The sequence below is a fragment of the Nannospalax galili genome, unplaced genomic scaffold, assembly GCF_000622305.1.
Source record: "Nannospalax galili isolate Female #2095 unplaced genomic scaffold, S.galili_v1.0 scaffold561, whole genome shotgun sequence".
NCBI lineage: Eukaryota > Metazoa > Chordata > Mammalia > Rodentia > Spalacidae > Nannospalax > Nannospalax galili.
In genome coordinates, this window is record NW_008344825.1 from 712,556 (window position 1) to 726,031 (window position 13,476).

The window sequence follows — 13,476 nt, forward strand, 5'->3', positions numbered from 1 at the left end:
CCTAAAAATTTACAGCCAATTTTGAAAGAGATGCATCTTAGCTCTGGAAATTGTTATTGAATATGTCAATGCTGTTGTAATGAAATGCTTCTTGTAATTATATGGTTATTAAGTAAATAATTAAAAAAAAAGAAACACCAGCACACAAGTCCGGATGTTGAGGTCTCATTAAAAAAAGAAGAAAACAAAAAACCAGGTATGGGCAGAACCTGAACTGTACAAGTACGTATGAGTGAGGGCTGTGGATGTTTAATGCTGATGGAGAAGCAGGTCTTATGCTGTTAACGTATTCACTAGGGGCCTGCCGTATGGAGTTCTTTCAGAGCTTCTCCAAAGCTCCAGGAAGCTGCAGTCATGGAAGCAGGTCGCGTCTCGGGGTCTGGCACCGGCGATGTAGCCCAGAGAAGATTCCTGTTAGTTTTCAAGGTGGAAGCAGAGACTTTAAAAACTCATTCAGCATTTCTAAATGAGCTTTTGAGGAAGATTTCCATTTTCAGAAAAGTTATTTTCCTTTTCAAACATCTAAAAAAGACTTCACTGGGGCTGGAAAATAGCAACTAAGAGCACTGGCTGTTCTTGTAGAAGAGTCAGGATTGAATTCCAGAACCCACATGGCAGCTAACAGTCTGTAACTCCAGTTCCAGGGGATCTGAAGCCCTTTTCTGTCCTCCGTGGGCATTCCACGACTCAAGTGGACCTACATACTCATACACATAAAAAATAAATAAAAGTTAAAAAGAAAAAACAAAACTCTGGAATCTTAAAGTATTTTCTTTAAATCTCTCCATTTCTGTGAATTCACAACAGTAAAGCTTTTTCATTAATTAGTCTTGGATGTGACCAATGAGGCCTGTACTTCAATTTGGGAAAATGGTACCTGGTACATGTGGTACTGTTTGCTTTGTCTAGTCTATCATCTGGGAATTCTGTTATCGGAATGTATACTCACTGGAAAAAATTCTACTTTAATTTTTTTGGGGGGGGGGATTGAATCCCCAGGTTAGGCTTTACAGTAGGAAGATGCCAAAATAAAATCAGGAGAGACACTCAAACCAACAGGTGTGGGAAAGAAACACAAGAATTCTGCTGGGGCTCTATCTGGGCCGGGCTTTTTGTAGTTGGGAGTTTTTATATTACTGTCTCAATTTCCTTATTTGTTATGGGTCTGTTTAGGCTGTTGATCTCTTCTTGGTTTAACTTTGGTGGTGGCCATGATTTTAGAAATTTATCCATTTCTTTTAGGTTTTCAAATTTAATAGGGTATAGGTTTTTAAAAAATATATTTTAATTAGTTTTTTTTATGTGTAGGTGTATATTGCCTGCATGTAGGTAAGTGCACCCGTATTGTGAAATGCTTGCGGAGTTACAGACAGTTGTTAGCTGCCACGTGGATGTAGGGATTCAAACCCGGGTCTTCTGCAAGAACAGCCAGTGTTCTTAACCACTAAGCAATCTCTCCAGCCCTGGGTATAGGTTTTTAAAATATTCCTTATGCTGTTCTGGATCTTTTTGGTGTCTGTTCTGATGTGTTCACTTTTGTCTATGATTTCGTTAATTTGGATTTGCAGCCCAGGTCTGTCAGAAAGGCCTTGTGTGTGTGCGTGTGTGTGTGCGGACACACACACGCACACACACGCACACTCACACACACACATACACATGCACGCACGCACACATATATCTGAAGAATGAAACCCAAGGTTGTCTTCTGGACTACCTGTGTATCTTCACATCTACAAATGATACCTACACACATATCGCACCCCCACATTAACATGCACAATACAGATACACATGAAATAAAAGAACAAATAAGCCAATCAACCAGAAAAATAACAAATAAAATTAAAATTACATTGCATTAGTTACTTTTCTGTTCCTATGATAAAATGCCATGACCAGAGAAGTAAGTTATGGAACAAAGTTTACTGTGGCTTGCAGTTCCAGGGGGCATTCCTTAAATGGTAAGGGAGGCAGGGCAGCAAGAGCTGGAAGCTGAGCGATCATGTCTTCAACCACAGTTGCAAAGTGGAGAGAGCAAGGCCAAAGTGGGGTAATGTTGTAAGCACTCAAAGCCAGCGCCCGGTGACAGGCTTCCTCAGCAAGGTCACACTTCCTAAACTCCCCAAACAGTGCCACCAACTAGGGACCAGCTGTTTAAATACGTGAGCCTATAGGAGGTGTTTCTCATTTAAACCATTACATACATGAGTTAGGAAGCATCCTTCAATAATAACCTTAAATATAAACAGAGTCAACTTTCCAATAAACAGACACAGGCTAGCTGTCTGGCTTAAAAAATCAGATCCAGTATCTGTTGTCTGTAAGAACTATACCTCACTGGCGAAGACAGTCACACTCAGAGTCAGAGGATAGAGGTCACGCTATCAAGTGAATGGAACTGAAAATAGGCTGGCGTAGGTATTCGGATATTTGAAAAAGTAGGCTTCAAGCCAAGGTTAGTCAGAAGTGATTAAGAAGGCCACATATAAACAAAAGAGAATAATTCATCAAGAAGAGATATTGACTGTAAATATATATGCAAACATAATGAGTATAAAAAGTCACAGAGGCCCAGGCACAGTAATTATTAGTGGCTGACTTCAGTAATCCAGTCTCAACTTTAGATAGGTCGTCCAAACTAAGAACCAGCAAAGAAACTTCATAGTTAAACTACACTGTAGGTGAAATGAACTTAACTGATATCTAGAATATTCAATCCAACAGAAACAGAGTACACATTCTCAGCAGCCGATGTAACTTCTGAAACTGGTCACATTAGAAACCTCAAACTCTTAACAAATACAAAATGGTAAAAACAATATATTGTAGCTTATCAGATCACAGTAGAATAAAATTAAAAATCAATAGTAACAAAAACTCAGAAACTATACAAATACTTAGAGACTGAACATTACATTCTTGAATGACCAGTGGGTCACTAATGAAATCAGGGAAGAAATTCTAAAACTTCTTAGAATTTGCTACCTTACTCTTTTTCAAGGTTATCTAGACAAATTGAGATTAGGATATTTCCATATAAGTTTTAGAGAAGTTTGTCAGTATCTATAAAAAACTATAGTGGGTGCATTCCAAAAAGTTTAAAGAGAATTGGCACTTTTATAATATTTTAATATTTATTGTATAGTATTCCAATATTGTTGCAACTTTTCTTCATATTGAATATTTTCAATAATGCTTTGTGCATTTATTTTTTTGCTTAATTATTTTGGATACTTTGTTTTAATATATTATAAATGAAATTAATACTGACATTTTGACTTTGTTTCCTGTTTGTATACTTTTTGTTTCTTTTTTGTTTTATTGCTCTAGCTAAGACTTCAAGCACTATACTGAATGACAGTGGCAAGGGGGGACACACTTGTCTTATTCCAGATTTTAGAAGAAACACATTTGCTTTCTCTTATTAAATATAATGCTAGCTAGATGTCTGACATATATAGCTTCGTGATCCCTATTTGAAGATGATATAATCCTAAACTTAAAAGATCCTAGAGACTCCACCAAAATTTTAATCATATATCAATCAGCTAACATTTGATTCATTCTTCTACCCAATTCCCACTTAATTGTCTTTAAAATGCCAATAGTCCAATCCAGCTCTAAAGCCTAAAAGCCACACTGAATGGCACAGCAAATTATCTCTATTGTTGCAGTAGTGGTACTGTTATCTGTGTGTGTGTGTGTGCACGCGCGCGACAGTAGCCAGGTATCTAATGGGACTTAAAGCCCTCTAAATGGGAAAGAACTCATGGGTGGCACTGTAAATATAGCCAAATATACAAGGCTGGAGAGGTCATAGATCCTAGAGAAAATCTTATCTCTGTCATATCTCTAGACAAATGAATTTTCTTAACATATGCTAAGTATGGATCCTTATATTTACAGACAAGTGTACCATACACCACTCATCAAGGAAGCTTCTTTTTTCAAAAGATGGAGGCCACTACAGAGTTCCACAGTTGGTCACACACAGAGAATATATGTCTGAAAGATGCTCAACCCTGGGTGACACATCTACAGTGGAACCTCTGCATGTAAGGCTTATATAACATAGTGGAACAAGGGGTGGAGAGAATACTAGTGTATCCCTCAGTTCTCACCAGTGAAGTTTCCTTATACAACAGTGAGATGCACTTAGAAGGGCACACCCGGTTAAGTTTTAGAGAATAAGAGACTGCAGAGTGTGTATCCCTGGACAGGACTCCTATATTAAACCTCATCCACCCATGGCTCAGGGACCATTGTGGAAGAGAGGGTGGAAAGATTGTAAGAGCCAAGGAACACAGGGAAACAGAAGCTTTCGGGCCACTGGAACGTTGTTCATGTGAATTTGCAGCAATGGTGGTAGTGTGCACAAGACTCATGTCGACTCAATCAGACAAGGGCCCAGAATGGAGTGAGGGAAATGGGTGGAGGGCCCTGGTCCTAGCCTGGTAACTGTTGGCAACTGATTACTGCTGGGTAAGAGAAAGCAGATCTTCTTTAAGATCTCCAGATATGCTGACTAGGCTCCAGTGGATGAACTTGCACAGAAAGAGATCTGGGCACAAATGCTTGGTCAGGTAGGACAATACATAGGACAGAATGCATGAGGTCCAGCGGGGGAACATGAATGGGGAAGCGGGGGGTGTCTAAATTTGATTACAAACTACTGTATAAAATGCACAAAACTCAATAAAATATTAAAAAAATAAATATTACTACTATTGAAAAGAGAAAAATGTTGGTGTAGATAGAGAGAAGTAAAGATACAAATTAGCATAGCATTTATGATGTTTGTTGTGGGGCTGGTTTTTGTTTGTTTTGTTTTTGAGACAGAGTCTCACTATAACTAACTGAATAAATAAATGAATAAATTTAAAAGATGCCAGTGTAACTTGGAAAAATAATAGCAGAGACAGTTTGGGACAGGATTGGATTCTAGAAGTCAGGGAAGAAGCTGGTGTCTCTTGTACAGCATTCAGACAGTTCAAGGTGTCCTGTCTTTCCTTCGCCTGAACACAATCATTAAATGGCAAGATGTATCTTGGACCAGGGTTTTAATGACTGTGGTAACTAACCCAGCTGCTGGGACCTACATCTTGGTAGAGCTCTGACCCAGTCTTGTCCATAATACAAGACTTCACGAATGCTTCCCGAAAAGCAAACGTGAGCTTCACGTAGGTACTGAATATGTTATCTAGTCTAAGGCTCTACATTTTCAAGATACTTGTCATCACTGAAGCAGGGCAATGAGCTTGTCACTGCCCTTCCCTCCCCTGCTGGCAGCTGTGCGGACAGGACAGACTTGAGGTTAGCCCTAGGAAGACTTCCTGCGCCAGATGAAAGCGGAGGGCCAGGACTAGGCCTGATTAACTGGGGGAGAGTGACAGGCTCTGGCATAGCACACCCTACAAGATTCTTAACTCTCTTGAGTACTGTTTATACACCTGGGATTCACAGAGAGGCACAGAAACCGAAGCAAAAATAGTTCTGAAAACGTTTTGGGAGAGAAGAGTGAGGATAAGGACTGCGGCCCTCCTGACAAGAGATCCCCAGCCATCAGTCCTGGTCTCACTGGGCTTTTTCAAGCTCTTTTATTGGTTGGCTTATGCTTCTACCCCAAACACACCCCCACAGTGGGGTTCAGATACTGGAATTATGAGATGTGGATTTTAAAATAGCTTTGATTATTAAGTTTGGTAACAAGATGGAGAATTCTATTTGAGGAATGGAAACTATAAAAATCAATATAACGAAAGGATGAGAAGTTTGTGGTCATTCAGCTTCTAGCAAATACTCAAAAAAGGGCTATTCATAAAATGTTACAATATATAGTAGTAAAAAGCAGCACACTACAGCTAGATACGATAACACAGATGAATCCACCCATAAACAACATTTTGTGGAAGAACACAGAATGCAGAGTAAAAGCACATGTACCATGAGTAAAATTAATCTGACAGACATGAGGACAGAGATTGCCTCTTAGGAGGAGGGGGTCACACTTAGCAAGGGACAGCAGCATTTTTAGGATGCTTTTAATATTCAATTTCTTGAACTGAGTGGTGGTTACAGTACTGTATTCACTTTGTTGTGATTTCCCAAAGGGCATGCTTAAGATTTGTGCATGTTTCTTTATGCATATAAAAAGTGTATAATGGCACCTATACCTCAATAAAATGTTTATTGAAGTGAGGCAAGAACAAATTGTTTTTTTTTAATTATTTCTTTATTATTGATTGATTGATGATTGATTGATCTTTTTGAGACAGGGTCTCCCTGTAGCCCCCTGGAATTCACTATGTAAACCAGGCTGGCTTAGAACTCACAGAGACCCCCCTGCCTCTGCGTCCTGAGTGCTGGGATTACAGGCGTGTGCCACCACGCCCAGCTTTTTTTGGTCTTTTTGAGACAGGGTCTCCCTGTAGCCCCAGCTGTTCTGGAACTCACTATGTAGACCAGGCTGGCCTTGAACTCACAGAGATCCGCCTGCTTCTGCCTCCCAAGTGCTGGGATTAAAGGCGTGCACCACCACACCTGGCTTATTTTACTCCTATTTTATAGATGTATCTTTTATTAACTCTGAAGTCACAAACAATCCCTAGTCATGCAGCATTCCTTCCTGCTGAGTTTGGCTTCTCTCATGTCCGAGTTCAGAAATTCTCTGGTTCGATCTCTCCAGAGGACACATCTCCTGATATGTGGTTCTATGCAGCCAGGGAGGGAACCTGGACTGATAGAAACCTAAACAAATTTTAACCACTCTCCTAATTTTCAGTCATTTCACTTATCCTACTAGAGCCATGAATTCATGAATCCCTCTGGAACTATGTGCAAACATGTGTAAGGTCCAAGGCTTTGGCTTGATTTGCTCTTCTAAGTTGCACCTTCCGCTTACAGAATGATCAGCATCTTTGGCCCACTGTTTTCTCCCACGCTGGATCCTGACAGATTTTTAAAAGTATAGTATATCTTTTTTATTCCTGTATAATTTTGTTGGTGCTTAAATAAGGACCACAGATTAAAACATGCACTTAAGATACCAGTTTAATTTACTTTTTTAACATTTATATTAATTAGGCTACGATTAATTTCCCATGATCTGATAGACTGCATGTAATTTTCTATACATTTTGAGGCGTTTTCTTAAATGGGTTTTATTTTTTGCAATGACATCTTCAGCTTTTCTTGAACCTTTACAAGCCAGGCCTCTGCTGTCTAACTTCTTTCAGCATTATTTTCCAAATTCGTACAGAACGGCTCACTAAGCTCTAAACATGCAAGGATTTTTCCAGTCCAAAGTTCCCAAAACTTCCACAATCCTCCCCAAAACAACTGGGTGGATCTTTCACAGCAACAGTCCACTGACCAAAAACCAACTTGGGGAGGAAAGGGTTTATTTCACCTCACAGCACAGTTCATCACTGAGGGGAGCCAGAATAGGCACTGAGCTCAGGGCAGGAACCTGGAACACAGACCATGGAGGAACACTGCTTACCGGCTTGCTCCTCTGGCCAGTGCTCAGCCTGCTTTCTTATACAAAACAGGCCCACCTGTCCAGGGGTGGCACCACCCACAGAGGGCTGGGCCCTCCTACATCACTCAACAATCAAGAAAATGTCCCACATACATGGTCACAGTCCAATCCAATGGAGGAAATTCCTCAATTGAGGTTCCTTACCCAGGTGTGTCAAGTTCACAGCTGAAGCCATCCAGCACAGCCCATAAGTGACATATAAGATGAACAGGTACACTTGTTGGTTTGTGATCTCTTTGAAGAACTACTACTATTTAAAACTGCTATACTTTATTATCAAAAGAAATTTATAGTCACAGTGTCCTGTGAAAGAGTCACATCTAGGTGGAACACAGGTCAAAGGCGACAAGACAAACTTCTAAGAAATAACCTTTGACATTGTATGTGAAGCTCTGCTTCCAGTTTCTAGAAGAACTGATTTTTAATAAAATAACCCAGATCAAAATAAGAAGGAACCATCAGCATTATTTCAATATATTTGGTTGTTTACAACATCTTAGCAGGATTGTGTGTTAATATGTAAATACTAGATAGCTGAGTAATCTGAAAAATACATTAATCAAATTATAATTAATGTACATATTTCTAGTCTTTCTACAAACAATATAAGGATGAATTCAACAGTCCTTCCATTTTTTAACATGATCAATAGGAAATTATTATTGCTGTCAAATGATTTCATGAAATTTACTCAGAGTAAAAAAAAGGAAACCATGAAGCTGTTGGATGCTCAATATCAACTCCTACCTTCTAAATTTGGTGGCGTTCCCATACAATGAGTCTGGCTTTGCAAGTCAAAAACCAGGCGGGTGCTTTTACGAGCCTCCCTGGCAGTGCACACCCTGGGCTCTCACCATGCTAAGCTTCATTCAGTAGAGGGAAGCATTAAAAGAAGAAATCTGCTTCCTGTGAGAGTGGTAGGAAGTAGACAGGTGAGGTTATAGAAATTCTAGAGCCGAGAGCCCAGAACTATGGCATGACTTGGGGAGCCTCTGAATTCTGCAGTAGCTGTGGATAGAGGCAACTCGTCCATAGAGCAGCCTTGTGGTAGGAGCTAGGTTTACTCATGGCTATAAACTACAAACCTGTTTTTCGAGGTCTCCTTGAGATACTGCACATTGGCAATTTCTTTAAATAAATTCATTTGCTCTTTTAGCCAACTAAAGAGAATTCTGTTGTTTGCAATCAAATCCTACCTCAGATAGAAAGTACCACCATAAACAACAAAACAAGCCAAAAGATACATACATTTTTGCCACACTAAGCCATTGTAAAAATAAACATTCAATCCAAAATAAATCTTTATGATTGTGAGGAAAATTATTTTAGAAGAAACAAACTAGTATGACATGCCCATAATACCCCAAAGACATGGCTAATTAAAAAAATATAGCAGAGACCTTCCTGTTTATTGGAGTATAGGTTTCCAAAGTATGCCCCTTCTCAGAATTTCATTTGTATTTGGTGCAATCTGTTCCTTTTCATCTCTAAATTTCTTGAGTCTTTTTCTCTTTCCTTTGTATCATTTGGTAAAGGTTTTTCAGTCTGAAGAATCAAATCTTTGCTTTATTGATTCTTTGCTTATTCTTTTTCTTTCATTTTCATTAATTTATGCCCCAGTTTGTATAGTTTCTATCTATTAATTTGGGGTTTGATTTATTCTATGTTTTTCTAAGATCTTGATGTGTACCATTAAGATATTTGAGATGTCTCTGTTTTTAAGGCAGGCATTTGTACGTTCAAGCTTCCCTCTTAGAAGTACTTGTACTGTGTCCCACTGGTTCTGATGTGCTATGCTTCTGTTTCCACTCAATTCTAGGATTTTCAATTTCTCTCCTGATTTGCTCCCAATGCCCCACTTATTATTCAACAGTACATTGTTCAATCGTGGCGACTCTGCATATGCTCTGCAGTTGTTCATGCTGAACTGCAAAATTCGAAAATGGAAAAGGATAATTTCTAGACATATATGACTAACCAAAATTAAACTAAACATGTAAGCGTCAACAGACCTAGAACAAGCAATGACACTGAAATAGAAACAAAAAGCCCATGAACCAAAACACTTGGCACCGAGAGGGATTCGTCACTGAATTTTACCATAGCTTTAAAGAAAATAACACCAATCCCCATCAAGCTACTTCACAAAATAGAAAAGGAAAGAATACTGCCAAACTCGTTTTACAAAACCAATATAATCCTGATGCCAAAATCACTTAAGTGATACACACACAAATGAGATTGGAAACCAGTCTCCTTGATGACAATGGATGCGAAAATTCTCAGTAAAACACTTGCAAATCAAATACAACTATACACAGAAACAATGATTCACAGTTAAATAAAATTCCATTGTGTTTATCTGTACCACATTTTCATTATCCATTCATCTATCAAAGGGCATCTGGGCTGTCCCCATTTCCTAGCTATTGCAAATACAGCAGTGATGAACATGGATGAGCACGTGTCCCTGTAGTAGGACATAATCACAAGTGTGGGGAGGTGGGGATCCCAAAGGAGTTGGAGGTAGGGGAGCGGAGGAGGCAAATATTATCAAAAAACTTTGTATATGTGTATGAAACTCTCAAATAAAATTTAAAATATAATATAAACAAAATCATTCATTATGACCAAGCAGGCTTCTTTCCAGGGATGCAAGGGTGATGTAATACACAGAAATCAAAAAAATCTGACACACCACATTAATAGATGCTGGACAGACACCACATGATCACCAAGAGATACAAAGAGGAAAGCAAGCCAGGCATGGTGGCACACACCTGTAGTCCCAGCACTTGGGAGGCAGAGGCAGGCGGACCTCTGTGAGTTCAAGGCCAGCCTGCTCTACATAGTGAGTTCCAGGGCAGCTGGGGCTACAGGGAGACCCTGCTTCAAAAAGACAAAACAAACAAACAAACAAACAAACCAAACACCAAAAAAAAAAACAAACCAAAAAACAAATAGGAAAGCAAGAAATCAGCATGTCTGTTTGCAAACAATATGGTCCTGTACATAAGAGAGCCTACAGATCACACCAGAAAATTCCTAAAATGGAAAAACACTTCCCTTAAAGTAGAGGACACAAAAATCAACATTTCAAAAATCAGCAGCTTTCCTAAGGCATAGCAATAATGAACACATGAGGAAGAAACAGAAAGACAATCCATTCACAATAGCCTTGAAAAACAAACACAAACAAAAGACTCATAACAAAAACCACCTTCAGAAGCTCAAGCCAGACAGAACCCCAGCACAGAAGTGGGCAAAAAGCCACAACCTCAGCGGAGGAACTACTGGCAACTGACAGCTGCTGAGGTAGGGAGAGTGGGTTTCTCCCAGGGAATGATGCTAAATAGGTTAATTAGGCTCAGATGGATGGAACCCTACTGAAGGACATTTGGGGACAAAAATTTGACTTGATATATGACAGAGTACATGAAATCCAGTGGGGGACAGCTATGAGGGGTACGGATAGGGGAGGGGGTCTAAATACGAACAATATATATTGTGTGAAATTCAAAAAGTTCAGTAACAATAATAAGAATTATGGCAAGTAATCTCTTTTATTCTACCTCTCTAGAGCTCTTGTCACAGATTTTTTTTAAAAACATCATATTTCTGTCTTTTCTTTATTAGATAAGATTCAGAGATCTAAACTTACTCATGAGACCTCAGCCCTGGACAGTCAAGGCTGACCTCTAGGAAGGCCATTTCCACAACACACCCCACACTAGGGATTGAACTCAAGGAGCTCTGCTGCTGAGCTATGTCCCCACCCTTAGGAAGATAATGCTTTTTAATTTTTATTTATTATTTTTAGGTTTGTTTTCCCCCCCTTTTTTATAACCACATGATTAGATTTAATAACCACATAATTAGAAGAAGCATTTCATTACAGCTTTAACATATTCAATAACAATTTTTAGAGCAAGGATACATCTCTTTCAAAAGTGGCTGTAAATTTTTAGGTTCACAGTTTAATTATTACAGTTATACAATATTGTACTCAGTATAAACCCTGTAAGACATAAAATTGAATGAGTTTTTAATCTTTAAAAAAGATCTCTATTCCATTTTAAAATATGCTGTTTCTTATAGAAAAGGCTCATTTTTTTTTTTTCGGTCTTTTTTGAGACAGGGTCTCCCTGTAGCCCCAGCTGTTCTAGAACTCGCTATGTAGACCAGGCTGGCCTTGAACTCACAGAGAGCCACCTGCCTCTGCCTCCCGAGTGCTGGGATTAAAGGCGTGTGCCACCACACCTGGCAAAAGACTCATTTTTAATGCTACTAACATTTAGATGTTTGTACACGTGTCTCTAATCTCTATGTATCTGATTATTACTAGTCACAGTCAGTTACACTCTGATCCTTGGCACCTGAGTATGGATATAAAGTCATCAGGTAGATTTCACTGGTAATGTTTATGACCTCTACTAATTAACATGAAGTAAATTTTTATGCTTCCTCCTCAAATATAAGTCATTTTTTTATTTGATTTTTTTTGTGTGTGTGTATATCATACAAAACATCCCAAACAACATGGGGAAAAGGCAACCCTACTTCTGCTAGCAATGCAAAGTAGTCTAGCCATTTTAAAAATTGTTCTCAACTTAAAATTTTTTTTGAAATTATTTATTTAATAACCATATAATTAGAAAAAGCATTTCATTACAACAGCATTGACATATTCAATAACAATTCCAGAGCTAAGATGCATCTCTTTCAAAATTGGCTGTAAATTTTTAGGTTTGCAGTTGAATTGATACAGTTATACAATATTGTACTCTGTATAACCCCTATACTCAACTTAAAATTTTTTATGTCAGGGCTGGAGAGATGTTCAGCAGTTAAGAACACTGGCTGCTCTTGCAGAGGCCCCAGGTTTGAGTCCCAGCACGCACATGACAGTTAACAACCATCCATAATTACAGGCCTCTTCTGATCTCTGTGGCCATTGCATGGGTGCACTTACACACATGCAGGCAATACAACCCTTCACATAAAAAAATACAATATTTTTTAAAAGTCTATAACTTATATACTTTTATATCTTTTTATGTTTCTCTTAAAGAACCCCACACTAAGAAAAGAAAGAAAACTGCAACAGGGAACTTTAAACCCTTGAAAGTAAAACATACCATCTTTCTCAGCAGTTTCTTGAGGCTTTGATTTCAGTGTGAAGATCTTCCGTAGCTTACAGTTAGCTGAGACAGTAATTCCATCCAGTGACTGGAAAACTGCTCCCTTGAATATCTCACTGGTGAATGCGACCAAGTCAATGCACAGATTGCACCACTGTGATAAGAGAAGCAAAGGCATGTAAAACACTTCCGTATCACGGAAGAGGCAGAAGGTGGACAGAAGGCCACAGCGGGTGGAATCTAGAGAGTTGAGGCAGTTTGTTGAATCCACCAGCTCCAACCAGTTTTGGCCTTTCTCTGTTTTGACTTAAGTTCTCTTAAAAGTGACCCTGATTCTTCCCCAGAAATCGACACACTCTTAACTCTACACTGGTTACCTGACAATGGTGTTTCTATCATGAGACAAGGTGATGGCAGCTGTGGGAGATAATGCTCTTAACCGTGTGCACCGTGCTAACTGCAGGTACTCTATCTAGATCACTGAAATCTTCAGCATCAGAGGTAAGTAGCCAGTTTATCCTTTAAAAAGTCTAATTTGATCACAATTAGCCACTTAGTTTTGATTTTTAAAAGGTAGGGATGAAATTAGAAGCTTGGTCTAAATGATGCCCAGCACTGTCTACTTATAACCAATTAGCCTATTGTACAGACATAGATTCTTCTAAAGAATTCTTAATTATGCCTGTATTTGCCAGTTTTAAAGTACTCTTGCAGGTACTAATTTCTGTCTATTAAATAATTAGATTCTTCAATACTTCATCAAATGAATTCTATGGTCTTACTGAGTAAAAA

The 13,476-nt window shown here is 38.8% G+C and overlaps 1 protein-coding gene across 13 annotated transcripts in view; it reads right to left on the reverse strand.

The window, feature by feature from the left end:
• The window catches only part of CUNH3orf67 (chromosome unknown C3orf67 homolog), a 273,967-nt gene that overhangs the window by 145,639 nt on the left and 114,852 nt on the right, over positions 1–13,476 (reverse strand). For all 13 annotated transcript variants that reach the window (XM_029567378.1, XM_029567377.1, XM_029567376.1 and 10 more), the window contains one exon: positions 12,682–12,838. In XM_029567378.1, the coding sequence (XP_029423238.1) occupies positions 12,682–12,838 (157 nt within the window). The remainder of the gene's footprint in view (positions 1–12,681; positions 12,839–13,476) is intronic.